Source organism: Mauremys reevesii, linkage group 2 (genome assembly GCF_016161935.1).
Source record: "Mauremys reevesii isolate NIE-2019 linkage group 2, ASM1616193v1, whole genome shotgun sequence".
In the NCBI taxonomy this organism is placed as follows: Eukaryota; Metazoa; Chordata; order Testudines; family Geoemydidae; genus Mauremys; species Mauremys reevesii.
Window position 1 is genome coordinate 171663085 of NC_052624.1, and position 21117 is coordinate 171684201.

A 21117-nucleotide genomic window follows, 5' to 3' on the forward strand; every position below is an offset into this window, starting at 1 on the left:
AATATTGGTATGAATTCTGAATTAAGTATACCGACCTCACCATTCACACTCAGTTATCTAACTTCGCAAGTATCTGTAATAAGGGTAACATACAAAATTTTTGTATAGCACAATATGCTTTGTTCCTTTATATTGCCAGTTGCAGTTTAGTATATTAAAATAAGGAACAGTGATGAAATTTTATTTTACAAGTTTTGAAGTCTCAGTAACATGAGGCTAAAATTCTATTACTGAGCTATTAACTGAGAAGTGAGATGAGACAGGTAAGCTTCCAGGAAAGTGAGTTTCACATTAACAAAACAAAAATTAGTCAGGTTTGTCTGTCATTTATGAAATTTAAAGAGAATGTGCTTTAAATGAAAACATACAATCTAACCTTTGATATTTGTAGGTGTTGACGTCTAGGATATAACAAAATATCTTTGTTTTACTTAAAGGCCTCTGTCAAATTTCACATGGCTTTAATGAATAAATTATTTAACACGAATTTACCCACATCAGGTCCATACAAATTCAGCTATTTAGTTTATTCACTGTAAGCTGCATATTTCTATATTAACTGGGGCTCAATGTAAAAAAGTAATTGTAAACAATTGTATCATTGGTTGAAACATAACTGGTATCCTTTATGAGCCAGGTAAGTTAGCAAGGTCACTGGGAGAAGAAAATATCGGATTACAAGTATTTGGTTCATGGAATTTTATTGTCAAATAAGGCCAAGAAACAGTCTCATTACACATGAAATACTAGCAATGGGGATATTAGGAATACATTACATGCTAATGTAGGCTTAGCAGTACATTTTAGTGCATGAACCATGAGAAGAGAAATTCTAGACTGTTTTGGTTGCCAAAAACTGAGCATCTCAAAAGCTTTATCTTTTACTAGACAGATAAGTTTTTCAAACTCAGGCAGGGTGCATACATACTATGTTGGATATGCTATGGATGTGCAGCACTACAGAATGCTGAGGATGGTCCCATGGTGCTAGATGATCAGATTATCTCTGTGTTTTCTGGACTCTCAATAACAAGTTTCTGGGTTGAATAGAGTTGACCAATGGTAACCTGAAATAAAACAAAAAATATTTCAGAAACGACAGGCCTAGAGGGCCAATGGGGAATTGCTTCAGTTCTGTAAGGGAAGTAAAAATGCACAGCTGAGAACAAAAGTGAAAGTAGGCAGTCTGTAAATTCTTTCCGCAACGTTGTTCATCAGCATCAACCCAGCCAGCAAAAAATGATAATGCATAAAACAGCCACATACTTAAATTCTCAACACAGTACTGACAATGTAAGGAAAAAGATATGCATACATATATACAATTAACTACAGAGAAAGGAAATGCAAAATATACTTAGACAAATAGAAGGGAACATTATAAGAATTTTTTTGGGTGAAGACTAATGCACAGTAGTTGTTTGTTTACCCCTTTGGTATTTACAAATTAATTTGCCTTAAAATTAGTTGAGGGGGATAGGGTCCCCTGCACAATTTGTACATCAGTAACATATAATGGGTAGAAATAGCTTCTTGTTCATAACATGCTATTCATACCCAGGATCTCTGTGCTTTATAGTTAAGTACTAAAACATTACAGACAATGCTAAATTGATTTTTTTTGGGGGGAGGGGGGCACTTTGTCCACCTGCCACTCACCCATAGCTCTCACCACACCCCTCTTCTACAACACAGCATCCACCCTCCTCCTCCTCTTTCCCCCATCCTTGTTAACATCATCCCTCTAGTATTCCCACCAGCTCTATCTGCTCCTTCCTGATTGCTCCCTATTTCCCGTGACCCCATCCAATCCCATCCCCTGATCTATCACACCTACTCTCATCTCCTCCCTTACTGTTCTCTATAACCTACCCCTCTCCTCTAGCTTTTCCCTCACTATACAAGCACAGTTTAATTTCTCTCATCTGAAAAAACAAAACACTCCTTGACCCCATTTGCTTCTCTAACTACAATCTCATCTCTAAGCTCATTGAATGTGCTGTTTACAATCACTGCTTGGAGTAGTTCTCTAATTCCATCCTAGACTCTCTCCAATCCATCCTCCACTCCCCTTGCACTCCACTGAAATCACTTTAGCCAAAGTCTCCAATGACCTCTTCCTAGCCAAATCTCAGAACCAGTTCTCCATCCTCATCCTCCTCAACTTGTCTGCCACCTCTGACACAGTCATCCATGGTCATCATCTTGAAGTCTCATTCTCCCTTGGTTTCTGTGATTTGTGTTCTCTCCTAGTTCTCCTACCTCTCTAATCACTCATTCAGTGTGTCCTGGGGAGGACTGTCCCTCCTCCAACTTTGTGTGATTCTGCAGGTCCTGGGTTCCCTTTCTCTTCTCCCTCTGCCATTATCCATAAACACAAATTCAGCTATTTTCTCTATACTGACAACTCACAGATCTCTCTCTCTCTCATCCTGTCCAAAATAAAATCTTGGCCTATTCCTCTGACATCTCCATATGGATGTCTAGTGGTCAGCTCAAGCTCCACATAGCTAAAACCAAGCTCTTAATTATCCCCCCTAGTAGTTCTCTGCTTCCTCTTTCCTCTAACACAACAGACAACACTACCATCTTGCCTGTCACTCAGGCCAGTAACCTGAGTGTCATCTTTGACTAGGACCTCTCTGGGTCCTCACTTCCAGACTGTCTAAAAATTGTTGATTCTGTCTGAGTAACATCTCTAAAATACAGCCTTCCCTATCCAAATGACAAATGCAGCCAGGCCCTGCTCAGATCCATTAAAAAAGTTGGTGAAATGATCATTTTCCTAGTCTGCCGTTTTGACTCCTTTGCATCACTCCACTGACCCCCCTTCGCTATTGCATCAAACATAAGCTACTTGTCATCACTTTCAAAGCTGTTCATGGCCTATCCCCACCCCTCCCTATCATCTCTCATTCACTATTGAGATGTCAACTCTCACCTGTGACTGGCCCACAGTGCCAGCCTCCATCACCCACTTGTTAAATTCTGAACAAGCAGCTTAGCTTTCTCCCACACTGACCCTTATGTTTGGAAGAAACCCTCCCTCCCTCCACCACCCGCCCTGCCAAAAAAAAAAAAAAAATCAGCAAAGCTAACGTTATCCTCCTTCAAACCCCGTGTTGCCATGATGCCTACACAATGGTTAGGCTGTTGGTATACTGAGACCACTGCCTGTAAATATTGTTTGATTGTTTCCTTGTACTCTCCAGTATGTCTCTATCCATCTGTTGTCTTCTCTCATTCTTAGACTGTAAGCTCTTTGGGTGCAGGCTGTGTTTGTACAGCACCTAACACAGTGGGTTCAAGGTCCACGAATAGGACTCCAAATAATAAATTTTTTCTTTATTATTTTGTGTGTTAATTACCTTTGAGCTTGCTTTAGAAACTCTGCGTACACTCCCACTGAATCACAGCCACCTGTGGGGCAGAGGGTAGCAACCAACTGACATACAGAACAGTTAAGGGGTAGAGGAAGAGGAACTTTAGGCTAAAGAGAGTAGCAGAGGCCAAGATTCTTTTTAAAAGGAGTTTAAAGTTTGGCTTCTTAATCCATATTCAGCCAACTAAATAAGTGTCTTGGTTTTCATAAGAGAACCCATTAGCTCTCATTGAATTATTAACGTAGGAAAAAAAAAGCTCAGCTTGTGGTTACTGAAGTAGGACGAAAAAGATGGCATAATTTATATGAACTATTTACACCTTGGTAGAGGGTATTACATAGAATCTGATATATTACAAAGTATAATTGACTGCATTACTTGTGACAGTGCCTCAATGCAGCATGAATCTAGAGAGCATTATAAAAGTCAAAATTCAATGTTTTAAACCTGTATTAGCTTACTTAAAGAAAAAGCTAGCAGCTATTGTTACATTTTGCTATCCACTCCCCATACTGTCACAAATGCATCTTTGCATAAATGTTGCCCTTCTAAAAAATGAACAGTCTCCTCTTGATAAACAGCCTGGTCTGAAACTTGTAAAGCACTGGGTTTTAGACTGACTATTCACTGAAGGAAAGATTCATGTGTCATTCTTAAAGGAGTAGCAGCGTTTCTTGCCAGCCAACATTCCACTCCCTTAGCATACAGAATTAAGTCAACAAAAGCCCATGACAACACTGATTAATAGGGAGTAGATGTGGTATATAGAGTATATGAAAAGAGAAACCGTATCCGCAATTTAGGAAAAGCCATATTATTTCACAGAAAGAAAAAAAAATAGTATAGGCCCCCAACAAATGTAATTTATATCAGGCAGACCACACAACATGTGGGTTATGTGGCAGGCTGCAGAATAGTAATTATTGCTATATTATAAACCATGCAATGACATTTAACTAAATTAATATAGGGCTAGTCTACACTTACCTGCCGGGTCGACGTGGTGAGTTCGACTTCTCGGAGTTCGAACTATCGCGTCTAATCTGGACGCGATAGTTCGAATTCCGGAAGTGCCGCGGTTGACACCGGTACTCCACCACTGCAAACGGCGGTGGCGGAGTCGACCTTGGAGCCGCGGACTTCGATTCCGTGGCGTCTGGACGGGTGAGTAGTTCGAACTAGGGTACTTTGAATTCAGCTACGCTATTCACGTAGCTGAATTTGCGTACCCTAGTTCGACCCCGCTTCTTAGTGTGGACCAGCCCATAGTTGAATATTTTAGGCCAAAATATTCATAGATGGTTTCATAGAATTTCAGGGTCGGAAGGGACCTCAGGAGGTCATCTACTCCAACCCCTTGCTCAAAGCAGGACCAATCCCCAGACAGATTTTTGCCCCAAATCCCTAAATGGCCCCCTCAAGGATTGAATTCACAACCCTGGGTTTAGCAGGCCCATGCTCAAACCACTGAGCTATCCAAATTAGGCTCTGAGATCTATATTTAGGCTCTCAACTAAATGGCCTGTTTTTAGCAGCTCCTGCTGATTTACAATGTGCTTATCAGCATGAAATTAAATACCTAACAAGCCTTAAAAATGTTTTGCAACTAACATATCTGTCCTGGAAGAAGGGAGAGTCTTTTCTACATGAACTCAATGTTGTTCATTAGCAACCATCCTGCACAACAGGCAGTCCAACAAAGTTGGTCCAATGAAAGATACTATCTCACCTACCTTGTCACCTTGCACAACAGGGGAATTTTAAAGTTCTAGGACAGTATAAAGAATCTGTTTTTTTACTTACGTCAATTTTGGGGAATGGAGATTTCATCCTGCCATGAAGAAAAGCAAGGGGGATGAATTTCCAGCTGATCCGTGCTGCAATTTCAGCTTTGGAGGCCTCCTCAGTTGACATCCCCCCACTAATTTCTGCCTTCCCTCCACTTTGCTGAATCAGGTTTTCAAGAGGCAGCACTTACTGCTATGTCAGTGACTTCTACCAGATGGTTCAATTCAGCTTTGTAAGAGATATTTGGTTTTAAAGTAGCGGCCTGGGGAGCTTTAAATATTAACATTTGTGTTTGTATCACTTGGAGGTGGGGGAAGGGGAAGAGAGAATGGACTGTTAAATCCCAGCCAAATCTACAGTAGATGTTTTTGAGGTTAGTTAAATAAACTGGAGAAGAATTTCTCATTATAGCTTGGTCACAGGTTTAGCCATTACAACTTCTTTTTTAAACTGTCAACAGATCACTTATTTTCTGTTCTGGTTTTGAGATGAGATTTGCTGTCTCATTGAGCTCATATCTAAAAACCTTGCACTGCATTTTTTAAATAATCTGTGTATGCTGTCATGGATTTAAAGGCTCTCATTATATACAAGGCAAAGTTTGTTTTTTTCCCTCTCAAAAAGGTTAATTCCTCTTCTGCTTGTCTCTTATATTTGGATACCAGGCCCTCCTCTTCCCTCATTTTATTAGAGGACTTTGTCAAGATCTTTGTACAACCTGGATGGCAATGTCCCAAGGCTGAAACGTGAACAGCAGCTTTTCCTTTGTTTCAAAGGAAGAGGCAGGGGAGGTTGAGCATCTGACTTCTGAATCAGGCAAACATCTAAGGCAGTGTTTCTCAAACTTGGGACACCGCTTGTGTAGGGAAAGCCCCTGGCGGGCCGGGCCGGGCCGGTTTGTTTACCTGCCACGTCCGCAGGTCTGGCCGATCGCGGCTCCCACTGGCCGCGGTTCACTGCTCCAGGCCAATGGGAGCTGCTGGAAGTGGCGGCCAGAATGCCTTAGATGTTTGCCTGACTCAGAAGTCAGATGCTCAACCTCCCCTGCCTCTTCCTTTGAAACAAAGGAAAAGCTGCAGTTCAGGTTTCAGCCTTGGGACACTGCCATCCAGGTTGTACAAAGGTACAATGTCCCTTGGCCCGTGCCGCTTCCCGCAGCCCACATTGGCCTGGAGCATTGAACTGTGGCCAGTGGGAGCTGCGATCAGCCAGACCTGCGGACTTGGCAGGTAAACAGACCGGCCCGGCCCACCAGGGGCTTTCCCTAAACAAGCGGCGTCCCAAGTTTGGGAAACACTGATCTAAGGTCTTGGCCATGTGGAGCATATTCTGTTTCCAGCACTCACTGGCCAGCCATGGTTGTAACTGCACTGGTGAAAACCTCTTATGTAGAGATGGGAAGTTGTGATTTTCATTGGCACCCCAGAGGAGTGCCACTGTGGCATGCTGTGGCTTCCTTTGCTTACACTAGGAATTTGTACTGGTGGTGCTATTCTGGTGGCTAGCAACTCAGGAAAATACCCAATGTATACATGACCTAAGATTCAGTATTCCCCCTCTACTATCTTGGGGAATAAGGAAAGCTAATAAATTAAAGCTTAAACAAAAATTTCACTAAAAGGTTAAAAAACGTTTCTGCTAAGCAGAGTTCTTCTACCTGCTAGAGCCTGGAAGTGAAATAGTGTGTTCAGGCAGGGCAGGCTTCTTTGCAGGAGGAGAATGTCAATGTAGTTATTTTCTATTCACCTGTGCTAAGAGGTTATGTTATCCACTGTTGGAATGGTTGACTTGGATATATGAAAATCTCCATTAAAGACATACACGTTGACTCATTTTCCCAATAAACATAGACACACATAGTGTGCACTCAGCCCTAAACACTATGCCACTGCATCTTCAATAATCTGCCTGCACAAGTGATTTCCTTGTAATTCCAGAATTTATTTCAGAGTATTTTGGGTTAAACTTCTAAACCTCAGCTCTTCAACCACTGTTAGCCTTGAACTTCCAATAAGATGATTAAAGCTTTGTACATCCCCTGATCACACACACTTTAGACAGAACAGACACAAATTCCTTTTATAGTTGCAGAAAAATTAAGATGCTCACCTCCCCCCAGTATACCAGCAGGACTGCAAGAGAGTGTTTAAACATTTCAGTTTTAATTCATTAATTGCTAAGGTCCCAATAACTTCTTTTACAAAGATATTCTGTTGGCGCCGATTCTAATGAAAATGTTTGACTAGTGTTATGTTATTACCGCACACTGATTCTCACAAAGCATGAAAGAGTTAAATGGCTATTTACTGTGCTCTTTCTTCACCAAGCATGTTTGTAATTTATACACAATGAGACATTTACTCTTTTGGTAACTGGCTGGAAGCCAATGTACAGAGGTCAATGTCACAGTATTTTCATCACAGTTCATTTACCACAAGTGATGTTTGCCTAGAAAGTCCTACAATTTGCTTCACAAACCCCCCTTCAGGTTTTTTTTTTTTCTTACCCTTTGTATAACTGGTAGTATAATTTACACTTTAGTCCTCCAAGAAAAGTTATAGAATAAAAAACATTTATGAAAGTATCTGTGGAAATAGAAGACCAAAGTGATGGAGAGATACACTTCAGATCTGAATGAATTACTTGATGTTTAAATATTTATATAGTACCAATAATGTGCTATGCACTTTATCAACAAGTACGATGACAGCCTCTTTACCCAGACAGTTTACAATATAGAACTGGGCCACCATTCAGTGTGATTACACAGGATTATTTTATCCTTACCCTCAAATATTTGTAGGTAGTTTGTGTGAGGGATGTATTATCTTGAAACAGTTTACTCAATGAAAAAACAAAATCAGTAAGGATGACTACAGTAGTTAGAGATGAAAAATATCTACAGCATCAAGTTCTTTCCCTTGCACATGCAAGATATAGTCCCTGACAGAGGATAGATCAGATATAAGATAGTATGAAACCATACTTGATTTTTCCCTCACACCAGCAGATTTGGCAAGTGCTGAAAAATAAGTAGTATGGGGCTGGGGTAAAAGGCTACCGCCCTCCTTACGTCTAGTGCCTTGGCCAGGTCTGTCGCCCGGCTTAGCATCTTCTGGTCGGCCTACTTGCTCTTTGGCCACCGGGCCTGCTTCGGGCATAGATGACTCTACTAGGGGCTGGGACCCCATACTACTCCCAGGAGTCGGAGGAGGATCCCTGGCTGGGCTAGGGGGTCCGACTGCAGCAGTACTTCTAAGCAGCTCCCGGGAAGGCATGTGGCCTGACACAGGTCCTTTGCCTGAAGCTCCCTTTTTCTGTGGTGCCGACGGGCCTGTTGACTTCAACTGCTTCTTAGGCACCATGGAGGGGGAACGCTGCCATGTGGGTTCTGGGGCTGGTGATGTGCTGCGCGCTGCCGCAGTGGTGCTCTGTGTGGAGTCTGATCGAGAGGGCTCTGAGGCAGGATGAAATGCAGCCTCCATGAGGAGGATCCCCAAGTGGATATCGTGCTCCTTCTGAGTCTGAGGGTGAAAGTTTTTGCAGATCCATTCTATGGACTCCCCCAAACAGCTCTCATGGGCAGCGGTGGATTTATAGTGGGGCCCTGTGTGCAGCTTCATTTTCACTCCTCAGGACCCAGCCAAGAAAAAGAACATTCTCTCTTATCTCCCTCCCCCATTTTTCATTCTTTTTTTCTTCATCCTCCTCCTATATTATAAGTAGTATGAAGTAAATGAAAATAAAGTGAGGTACCTTGACTGTTTTTGTAGTCTAACTTTTTTTTCCACAGACCACTTGAAAATTGCTGAGGGTCTTGGTGGACCACTTAGTGAGCTTTCCAAATGTTGTTTGTATCATTAGCTAACTATTGTAAAGTGCTTTGGATAAGAGCGCTTTATTAAATAACAAAACAAAACAAAAAAAACCTTAATAACCTTTCCTCGGTCCACCTGAATGGAGTTCCTGGACCACAGTTTGAGAACTTATGGTCTAGATGAAAGCTTATATTTGTATTACACTAACGTGAAAAATGTGTAAAAATAAAAAGTATAGATGATGCGTGAATGGAAAAATAAAAGTTAACTTCCTGTGAAGAAACTTATTCAATTTGAAAAAAAAAATTCGGATAGCTTTGTTTCTACACTTTTTCTTTATAAAATCGTCACGTAAGTCATCATAAGTAATATTTTGTAAAGAGGCACTTTCAATTGTCAGTATTGACGAGCTTGTCAAAAGTTCCCGACTCGTATTTCGTAAATAATTTTTAATTTGTTTCAATACAGAAAAAGAAGGTTCACCAGAAGCATTTTTGACAGGTATCGTTAAAAATATTTTCAGAATGGTTTCTAGATTTGAAAAGATTGACTGCAAACTGTCACATAAAAGTCTATACAAATCAAATTGTGATCTTGAAGCACAGACCTCATCATTGTCAATAAAATAAATTAAATGTTTCACTTCATCTTCAAAAAGATTTGTGTCTATGTTCTCTCGGTAGAATTCACTTAATTTCTTACTGTAGTGAATTTTCGCATTTTTGTCCATACTTCTGTCAAAAAAGATGCAAAATAAATCAACAGTTTTCTTTAGAGATTCATCTCTACTCTGCAATTGCACTATTATTGTGTCACAAACAACAGTGACGGTCTCAACAATCATCTTCTCTTTCTCTTTTAAATTGATTTTAAATTCTAGTTTCACCGAAAAATAACTTTTTTTTTAAGCTTCTCACCAGATATAGCAGAGAAACCTATATTTTCTGTTAATGTTAGTGCCTCTGCTTCCACCAAGCTATAGTCATTTTGAACTTCCATATAAACTTTTAACTGAAGCTAACAATTATGTAGCATTCAATAAATTTGTATCAACCTTTTGCAGCAATTTGCTGATGGCATTAATTCTTTGAAGTAAACGGTTCCACAAAAGAGTAAAAACAGCAGTATCGTACTTTTCTGCTAAGGATTTTGCTTCAGTTTTCGCCGTTTTTCAGAATTTGATGTGGCTATGTCTAATAAGGTTTTCTTTATATCATCATAGCTCATTTTCAAAGCCAAAACAGCATGTGCAAAAGCAGACCACCCGGTGTCACAAATTCTTTTGACTAGCAAATGTTTTTTAATTTGTCTGCTCCAAGCGTGATTGTAGCATACTCCACTGATGTGTGGAAACCGAAAAAAGGCATACACGTTTTGAACTAAGTAAAAAAAATGTGTAGATCCTGCACAAGATTCGGCTGCAGCATTGCAGATTAAATTTAAGGAATGGCTGGAAAATGGTATGAATAAAGCAGAAGTGCTTGCATTGCTCAGTCTTGCCTGTAGACCTGAATATTTTCCTGCCACATCTGCGGCATTATCAAAGCTCTACCCATGACAACTTTTGATGTCCAAACCTAAATTTGCAATGAGTTCTAAACCAGTTGTCTCTAGACATTCAGAACTGGGGAATTTTAGTGGGAAAAACAAAGAAATTGCTCTACAATCTCACCATTGCCAGTCACATATCTTAAAATTAATGTTAATTGGTCTACATGGCTCACATCCGGTGTTGAATCACCTATTATGGAATAGTACTTGGCATCCTTTACTTCATCAGTGAATTGGTTTCTGAGCTGCTCTGCCATTATAGTGATGAATTCATTGTAGGTTTGGTGAGTTAAAAAGTTGGTCTTCCCTGAGCCATAATACTGATAATTTTTCAAATGTTCTTTGAGAAAATCATCAAATTCACTAAAATATTCAAGGCAGGTTAAAAAATTACCTTTTTGATTTGACAATGACTTATGTCTTCTTACAGGTAGTCCCAAAGAAGACACCAGTTTGACCGTGGCAACAACATGTCTCAGTACTTTCCTCCAATAAGAACACTCCTTTTCAAACTGAGCTTGTAACACAGAATCAATTCTTCCAGATAATTTACACCTTTGAACGAACTTACACATAGCATTAATATTAACTTTGGAAGTTTCATGATCAGCAACATGTCTTGCAACATTTCTCCAATTAGACTGCCCATTGACAAATGTTTGTTTTCCTTTACTATGGTCAGGGAATAATTTGCAAACATAACAATAGACTGCCTTAATGGTTTCCGGAAAAAAAATCAACCAAATTCTCACTTCTGTCGTACCATTTTTCTGCATCTTCAGAAAATGGGACTCATGAAGACCTTTAAATTGCTTTCGTCCTGCAACTTCATACTCTCTTCTCAAATTTTCCACATTACCTACATTTTTCGGTTTATTTACTAAGAAATATTCTATCATATCCAATTAAACAAATTTTGGCCATAATGCAATGTCTTCAGGGTAGGTTTCTTTCCTTACTTTGACAAAATTACCAATATTTTCTAGTTCCATTGTCACTTCGGAGTCCACTTGTTCAACTTTTGCAGTTGTTGTGGTATCCCCACAACTCAGCAAGTGATCAGATAATTCAGATGTTTCCTTGCCCATACTTTGTGATGAATGTCCACTATTCAATATTTCAAACTTTTTAAAATAAGTGACAAACTGTCTTTTTACTTAGCTTTGTCTTCTTTGTCTTTTTGACTGCCAGACTCATTGTGTCGCTTCATTACTGCTAAAAAAACTGACTTTAATTTTAGGTAGATGAAAAATGTGTGAAAGAGCAGGGGCATAGCCACAGGTGGGCTTGGGACCACCCAATTAGGTTTAATGCAGTTAATCTCGCATTTTTATAAGGCTCTGTAAAAACAGGATTTTGAACCATTACATAGTAGTGACAAATCACGGGCATTGTTGAAAAGTGCGGGGGAGGGTGCTTTTGTTCAATTGGATAGTTGATCAAGCAGACAGACTTTGCTTGGCAAATGACGATTTCCCTTAGTTGCCGTTATGCTATTGCCGAGACAGTGAAAAAATGGCGAAGCAAAATTATTTGCTAGACTATTTCGAAAAACTACATTTAGAGCACAGTTCACAGAATAAGTTCGCTGAAAGCAGAAAGCCTGGACCGCTTCACGACTTGCAACGCTTATTAAATTCAGTCATTTGTCAGATTTGTCCTGCATTCTGGGCCCCCATATCGTTGGGGGCCCTGTACCACCACACAGTTTGGTTTCACAGTAAATCCACCACTGTTCGTGGCGGGGACTAATGGATATCGGCCTGCTGCCCGATGAGCATGGCTTAAAGCCTGGGGATGTTATACCAATATAATAAAAACCAGCAGGATCTTATTAAGAGAGGTAAGGCAAAGATGCCACATTTATTGTAAATATAAAGCAAAAGATAAAATAAACAATGTTGTTTAACTACTTATTCCTATCACTACTTATTCCTTATACACATATATATATATATTCATTCACACAATCATTCATTCAGGTTCTGTATAGGTGTTATAGTTACCAGCCTAGAAGTTGCTCATGTCAAGTCACTGGCCAGGTATCTTGGTCATGAGGATGGAGCCGAGTCTGTGTCAGATGCACCTGATGCTCCTGGAGGCTGGCAGCAGAACCAGAGACTCAAAGTCCTCAGTTTTTGGAGTTCATTCTTATAGGAATTAATTCCTATGTTAGTCTATGGGAGCTGTTTTATCCTGCTGTTGCTGACTCAATCAGCAGATGGCACATTCCTGGTGGCTCCACACTGTTTAAAGTGGCACATTCCTTCCAGGTGTTTGGGGTGGATCCCAGTTTACCCTCCGGCGGTTGTCTGGTGGTCCACTTGACACATTCTTCGGCAGATGGATCCTTTCTAGGCTGGCACCTCCCTAACCATTCACGTACATCAAGCATTCATCAACATACATTCCATAGGCAGAGTCAACTAACGGCTTAAGGCTCACAGCAAGGGTGGTAACATAGTGTCCACTTCAAGAACAAAGTTAATTAACTTGTTTGTAAGTTTTACATAGTAATAGAGTATCTTTCACAGGACAGATACAATCAATGTTTTCTGCAGACAGGAGCTTACAAGTTTTAACAGAAGAACTAAAAGATTTTTGTACTTGGTGAAACTGGGGGGTTACTGTCACTTGGGGGAATCACTGTTAGTACCTTCTTTAATATCCCTACAGGGACAGGGCATGTCCTGCTCTGAGGCAAAGTCTCAGCTGGGACTTCTACTCCTAAATAACTACTCTAACTCTTAAAGGTCTGACTAAGTACCTATCAACTAACAACAAAGGAGACAGACCAATGGACTGTAAGAACCACTAACATTCTTGCAATGCAAGACAAGGTGCTCCGACCAACCGTCACCAGCGGTAAGAAGGAACTGAGAAGGCGTACAGCCGGCGGCATCTAATATACAGACGCATGAGCATGACATTCAAGAGGGTGCTACAGCTGATCCTACAGATACCATTAAGGCAAAAATCTCCTACAACTGTGCACATCGGTGCGTGCACACCTAGAATGGAATCAACATGAGCAAGCACTCGAAGAAGAAAATAACTTCCTTTGGCTCTCCTGATTTTGTATTTTTAAAAACAATTTCCAGAAATTGTTTTGCTGAAAAATGCCATTTCATGAGGGATAATCTTTTCTGTGAATTGCAGATGATGAGCTGAAATTAATTGATGAGTAAGAGATGGTTTAATATATTCAAACACTTCTTTCTGCATTCAAATGCAAAAGCGTTTAATCCTTTTCTTTTTAACCCTACAGTAAATGTGCAGCAAAAGAGGGAAAAGCAGGATAGCCTCCTCTTGGTACTAGAATCTAAGGTCATTTAATTTATGTCCTTTTATGCCTCTTTATGATGTATAAAAAGACCTTATGAGGGTGTGTATTTAAAAATAGATTTTTACTTTTTTTTTAACATTAAAAAAATCAGGTTTGTCTATTCTGCTAGTTGTAGGAGACTCCACAGATAATTACAGAACTGATATTTATATCAGAGGAATCACACAATTAAAACTTAATTGAAAGGGAAAACTCTGAAGCTAGTTCACTTGCACCTGTATATGGCACTGGTGAATTTGGCCCCAAGTCTCATTAAAAAAATTCCTATAAAAAAGATTATCCCCCCAAAATTTAATGTAGAATTCAATTTTCTTTTATTAAAAATCTCTCCCCTTCTCTCCCATACACACACAATAGTAATGTACAATGGAAGTTGATATATGAATTACTAAGACACGTCAGAATAATCTATTTACTTTTAAGATCCAGAGACAGTTATTTATAACCTATACCCAGTATCTCTCCTATTTGACTGTATTTGCCAAATGCTTATATAAAACATATGTGACAATAGATTTTATCATTGCATATTTGTTTTTAAAAAAGTAATAATAATTCAAAGTATTATTTTCCCTCCTTGAAATTAGATATACTACACACAAATATATGTTCAGAATGACTATTACTCACAATTTCTGTAAGTCTGTTTAATGTAATTCTGTATTCACTGGATGAAAGCAATAATTTTCTAAATACCTAATACCCATTTCTGACGTGAAAATAGAAGGATATACACATCAAGTTTAACACACACTAACATGGCCAAAAGCAGCAAACCAGAAGTTCAGCAGAGACTGTTCAGTGATTTGCCAAGTTTCAGTTTGTGTTGATGTTAAATATGTTTAAAAAACATTAGCAAAGAAAAACATCCCTGAGCTAAAACCAAATGTTATCAGAAGAGGTGTGAGTGTGCATTTGCATACATAAATTATGCCAATTTAATAGAATACTTTTGAAACATTTACTATCTGGAAGACCCTGTCCCTGTTTCCGGTGACTCCATTTCTGTTTCTGTGGGAATGGAAATGGAAGTGAAGGAAGCCAGAAGCAGAGAAGTTAGAATAGAACTCTTGTAAGTTTTTAGTAGCTGAGGCTGAGCGCTACAAATGCTGTCTTCCTTGCCAGAAGCACATACAGGCATTTGGAGCCAAAAAAACTGTTTAAAGCTTGCTGGCAAGAGGTAGGACAAACTATCATTAAAAAGAACTACTTCAAAATGTTTTTCTCCCAATTTCTAGATGTAATGATCTGAAAGAAAGTAAACAGGCTAACAAGTCCAGACTTGCTATTTAAATGCTAAGTATTATATTTACGTACTTATACAGGACACCTAAGCAGCTATAACCTTCATGAGGCAATCAGATGCTGAATTACATAATACCCATTTAACGCTTGAATCAGACCTTTTGCAGTAACAACAAATAAATCGCTCAACTATTGTACCTGAACAGTCGTATGTAATATCTGTACACAGTGAAGTAGGACATTAGTGACTTTACCCCTGAAATATTGATTGTTTCATAGAAACAGAGGCTGGAAATGGAGAAGTATTTCTTTTTTAAGCACCCAGAAATGTGCTAGCATCCTCACAAACAGAGATATGGCCTCTGCTCCAAATTAAATCAAACATGACGCAACAAATGAGGGTGAACTAGAGAAAGAAGAGCAGCAGAGAGATAAGGAGACAAGATTGTATGGTCACGCAGTAAAAGGCATGTGTCGATCCTGATGGTTCAGCTCCTTTATTCTTATTATTTGCTAGTTACATTTCCTTCCTTCACATCTTGTAGGCTTTTTGGTAGGTACTACAGTGATGGGAGTTATAAAAAAATTCCTAAAACTGAAAGGAGGTGGCTTAACAAATAGATTTTGGGAGCTTCTTTAAAGCATAAAGGACAGTATGGGGCAGAGGTTCTGGAGTTTGCCTGCTGGAGGGAGAAAAAACATGGTCGCAGTTTGGAGGAAGGATGGGGCGGGGAGCATTGCCCACCCCCCTACTGCAAGCCTGGGACAGGCACGGAATTTGCCCTGGCATATGCAGCCCCACTGGCCTGACTGGTGCTGCCCCCCGAAAATACAGAAGTCAAACTACACTTATGAGAAAAAGAGGCATCCACTGATGATGTGAAGGAGGATAATCTTTAAAACAAGACCAGGTAGCAGGTCATATAAACAGGGACTGAGTGAAGTTGGGCCTCAGCAGCAAGAATAAGAAGTTTAAATTTGATGCACATCTGCACAGGGAGAAGATCCACCTACAGAGAAAACTCTTCGCCCCTTTAAGATCTCTCCATTCTCTTCATCCCTTCTTCACTTTCCATCTCTCTCCTCTTTGTTCCTATTTGCTACGTTACCACCCTCCCTCTTCTCTCTCATTTTTGTATGAAGCTGGGTGAAGCCTGCCTTCACAGAGCAGCTCAATTCCTTCAGAAACCCACAACTCGTTATAGGCAGGCTGTCACTAAGTGACCAATCTCATCTGGGAAAAGGGAGCAGCTTACAGTAGGCTTCAATCCACTGAACATAAAATATGGAACAAAATAATCACTTGGCTGTGCAGCAGGGTATAGCAAAAACTATACAAAATATGGAGTGCCTCCAAAATATGGAGGTAGCTGGGGGTAGCACTCTTTACAACTCTCAGATAACACGATGAAGAATGCAGTATAACAGGTACTCAGATAAAACTGAGGAGTGTAATGTAAATGCCTAGATAAATTATATACAGAGGAACCTATGTGTTCGAATACCAATACAAGATTAATGAATGACAATGGGGATGCCTTGCTTTTGTGAATTTGCCTATTCATAATTTTATTCAAATAATACATTTGTATATATTGTAAAATACACCCTAATGTATTCTGCACTGTGACTAGCTGAATACTATATGAGAATACAGTCACAGTACATACACATCCTAAGTTGGCATCCTAACAGGAAAATGATTCAGCCCCAAGTAATGTCTCTCTAGATCATTAATTATGAGAGACTATTTGGGAATGAAACATTGAACAAAATCCAGTCTTTGGAGATTTGTGTAAATAAATAATAAATATGCTTATGCTTTTGGAGAAGAGAGAGAAAATAATTTCATAGCACTAAAAGGCATTCACATACTGTGAGCCACTATGGATCTGAAAGGAACTGGCACTTTCACAGTGAATAGCACTCAAAATTTAAAGACTTTCTTTTGACAACATTTCTATTTGAAGTCAGATATTAGAAATGCAGCGTACTGGAAGGATCAATTTCTCTATCCTTTTCCTCACTCCCTTCTATGTGATAAAAGGAGGAATCTGATTGCTGGTGAGGGCTGCAAACCTGAGCTACGAAGTGCATTCACACAGCAAAACAGTCTGCATGATGATGTGTGTGGAGTCACTGTCATCCATGGCATTTTCATGACTATGTTTTATTTCTCCTCTTACCTAATTTTACTGCATGCCTTATATTTATATTCATCCCTGTCTAGTTTCAGGAAACGTCTGTAAAATACCCCATTTTGGGAGTTATGCCAAACTTTGACAACTCATGAAACAGCTGGCCTTGAAAGTCTCCACAGAACCCACATGGGTGAACTGTTCACTGTGGAACATCATAGCCCCCTTAAGTTTTAATGTGTCCCCATTCAACAATACACGGGACAATCTGATTATCCCAACCAATAAAAGACTTTAAAATACGTTTAATAACTGTTTCTTCCCCATCCAGAAATGCTGCTTTATTTCCACTCCAACAATAAATATCTGAAAATACCTTGCATCAAATAGATCTGGGCATAGTTTATGGATTATGACGATTACAAAGAAATTAAATTCAGTTTATCCTCAAAAATGTGGTCGGCATAGCAGCATGTTTATGACAGCAATAAAATATCTTCATCATCTGGGTCCAATCCTGCCGTCATTGAAGTCAACGAGAGTTCTGATGATCCAACGCTTATTCAGACTTCTCTGATTCAATATGAATTAAAATAAACTTTCATTTCATTTTCATGTCATTTTTAGGAAGTGAGGGGCATTAATATTGATGGCTCTCACAGCAGATAATTACAGTACTTAGAACACGTTCTTGTGTATATCCCCTCCTTCAATCACACACACAAACAACTGTACAGTGAGACAAAACCCCACAAATACATAAGAAGTGGACTGAAAGTTCAAAGAGCACACAAATAATATTCGGTGCAATCTTCCAACATATTTGCACACTCACTTCTTACTGAAGTCAGTGGGAGTTGAAAGCACTCAGCTTGTTGAAGGATCAAACCCATAATCCAATAGATAGCATACAGGTAACAGAAATATAGACTAGAGTAGAACCTCAGAATTACGAACACCAGAGTTACGAACTGACCAGTCAACCAGATACCTCATTTGGAACCGGAAGTACACAATTAGGCAGCAGCAGAGACTTAAAAAAAAAAAAGAAAAAAAAAAAGAAAAGAAAAGCAAATACAGTACACTACTGTGTTAAATGTAAACTACTAAAAAAATAAAGGGAAAGCAGCATTTTTCTTCTGAATAGTAAAGTTTCAAGCTGTATTAAGTCACTGTTCAGTTGTAAACTTCTGAAAGAACAACCATAATGTTTTGTTCAGAGTTACAAACATTTCAGAGTTATGAACAAGCTCCATTCCCGAGGTGTTCTTAACTCTGAGGTTCTACTGTATACAGAATTGTTAGATTTCTATATGGTTAAACAAAATGATTACCCGAGGGTGGCGGAGAGCGGGGTATGTGAAAGCTGCTGACTCAACAATCGTGATAGGTTTATGTTGCCTTTACTTAATCAGCTTCTAAATAAAACTAGTATAAACATATTTAAGGCAAACATTTCTTTTCAAGAAGAAACTGTTTGCTAGTTTTATTTCTGGTGGTGCAAGTCATTACTTAATAACTAAACTGAAGTATATATTTAAAAAAAAAAGGAAACATTTAGATTTAATTTTAATTGTCCTGAATCTTATCTGACAAACTCACTCTACATAAAAAGGTAAGAATAAAATCCAGGTAGCCCAAGAAACCATTATTTATTGCTAGAAATTCACATTCTCTGTCTTTCATGACTGGCATCTAAGCCCCTAGAATATTTCACAAGAAACATTTTGTGTCAATATTGATGATGGCATACTTTGAGGACAAAGATATGCAATCATCTATCAATTATTATAGAAATGTGTGTGTTTGCCAGAAATTAATTTGGGCACACGCATAAAATCCTGAGCAAGATACACAGACCCATAATGAAATCTCTTTAAATAAATACACTTAAAAAAAATCTTCTGCTTGTTATGCATTTAAAACTTCACATTGTTCTACTCTGTGATCATTTGTGCCTATTTTATTATAGAACAAGACTACCATTTATTACCAGGACACACAACAAAGGCTTCTCACTACGTAGGAGTAACAAAAACTTTCAAAGTTTGTTTAAAAAAAAAAAAAGTCAAGAATCCTCCTACAATATATAGGCTTTTTCAAAATCTAGGGCATTAGAAACTCCCCTTTTTCCTTTCTGCAGAAAAGTAGGGGCCTGGATAGAGCCAGAGATTAAATTGGATTTTAATACGTAATACTACTTATAAAGTTTCAGTCACTCTCTCTCTCTGGAGTAATGTTGCTAAACCAAACGTCCCTTTCATATTTAATTACAAGTTTGGGCTTTTCCCAATGCAGATTCAAATTCTCTCTCAACATATTACAAAATTAAATTAGAAAAAGAAAAAGAAAAAAAACTAACTAGCATTGTTTGTCTTAAGAAAATACAGACTCTAGCCATCTTCCCGTTTCCAAAGCAGAGGCTTGCGCTAACTCATGTAGACTCTGACTGATTTATATCTTTAAAATAGATAGATAGATAGATCGATATAGATAGATAGATAGATAGATAGATAGAGATATCTGTAAGGGTCTCCATTCAAATATTTTCAGATCAAATCACTGCTGTTGTGGCTACTACAGTATTTGGCTGATCTGCAAGTATGTTAGGAATAGCAACAAAGAATCCTGTGGCACCTTATAGACTAACAGACGTTTTGCAGCATGAGTTTTCGTGGGTGAATACCCACTTCTTCGGATGCAAAGAAGTATCCGAAGAAGTGGGTATTCACCCACGAAAGCTCATGCTGCAAAACGTCTGTTAGTCTATAAGGTGCCACAGGATTCTTTGTTGCTTTTACAGATCCAGACTAACACGGCTACCCCTCTGATACTATGTTAGGAATGAAATCAAGTTTAATTTCAGTGTAAAACAGATTTCTTTTTTCTGTGAAAACCCTAACAGATTAACAAGCCCTGGTCATCTGGTCCCTACATATTCACACATGAACAATTTTCTTCTTTATCTGGATTTGCATGATGTATGACAGCTGATTTTCTTTGCTCATCTGTCACTCATTTTAATATTACTAAATCCTATTTCTGAAAAATGACATGAGCCAAAATGTGCTCTTCAGGCAGAACTAAAGAGTAAAACTTTGGAAAATAGACCATATCCTTACTTTCATGTCCTCAGATAGACACAGACTCAGGTAACCCCATTTACCCTTTTGGAACTAAAGACTGTCATTTGGAATTTCCATTAGGAAAAAAATAGTGCCTGGGGTTTCTAGAAGTTATCTGTATATGTAAGATTCTTCAAAATCCCAAACAAGGAACTATGAAAAGAAGATACATCTGTAGAACTCAGGACATCAGTTCAAAACCAGACTGGGATTAGAGACTAAAAGTTGTCACCATATGACGACTGTACTCAGGAGGATGTGAGATGACTTTGCTGGTCTCTGTCCAGTTCCCAAAGACACATGCCCACATCTCAGAAAGCACTACTACAATTGTCATGCTTTATTGGCAGCCTCAGCAGAGGCCAATGACTTGATCAACATGGAAACTGAACTGTCTTCTCACTTTCTGAGACACTCCAGGTCAGGGAGGTGCAGGGGCGGCTCTACAAATTTGGCCGCCCCAAGCAATCATGCCCGGGAGGCGCCCCCGAGCCACGGAAGCAGCGGACCTCCTGCGGGCATGACTGCGGAGGGTCTGCTGGTCGCGCGGCTCAGCTGGACCTCCCGCAGCTGCGGGCGGTTCGCTGGTCCGGCGGCTCCGGTTGAGCTGCCGCAGTCATGCCTGCGGGAGGTCCAGTCGAGCCGCGGGACCAGCAAACCGTCCGCAGTCATGCCTGCGGCAGGTCCGGTCGTGCCCGGGCTCCGGTAGACCTCCCGCAGGCA

At 39.4% G+C, this 21117-nt stretch overlaps 1 protein-coding gene across 1 annotated transcript in view; it reads right to left on the reverse strand.

Moving 5' to 3' along the window:
• Positions 1-684: 684 nt before the first annotated feature.
• LYRM4 (LYR motif containing 4) overlaps positions 685-21117 on the reverse strand; it is a 141220-nt gene continuing 120787 nt past the window's right edge. Inside the window, 2 exon segments of the mRNA XM_039525772.1 lie at positions 685-1008; positions 1011-1067. Of these exon segments, the coding sequence (XP_039381706.1) occupies positions 988-1008; positions 1011-1067 (78 nt within the window). The 3' untranslated portion in view covers positions 685-987.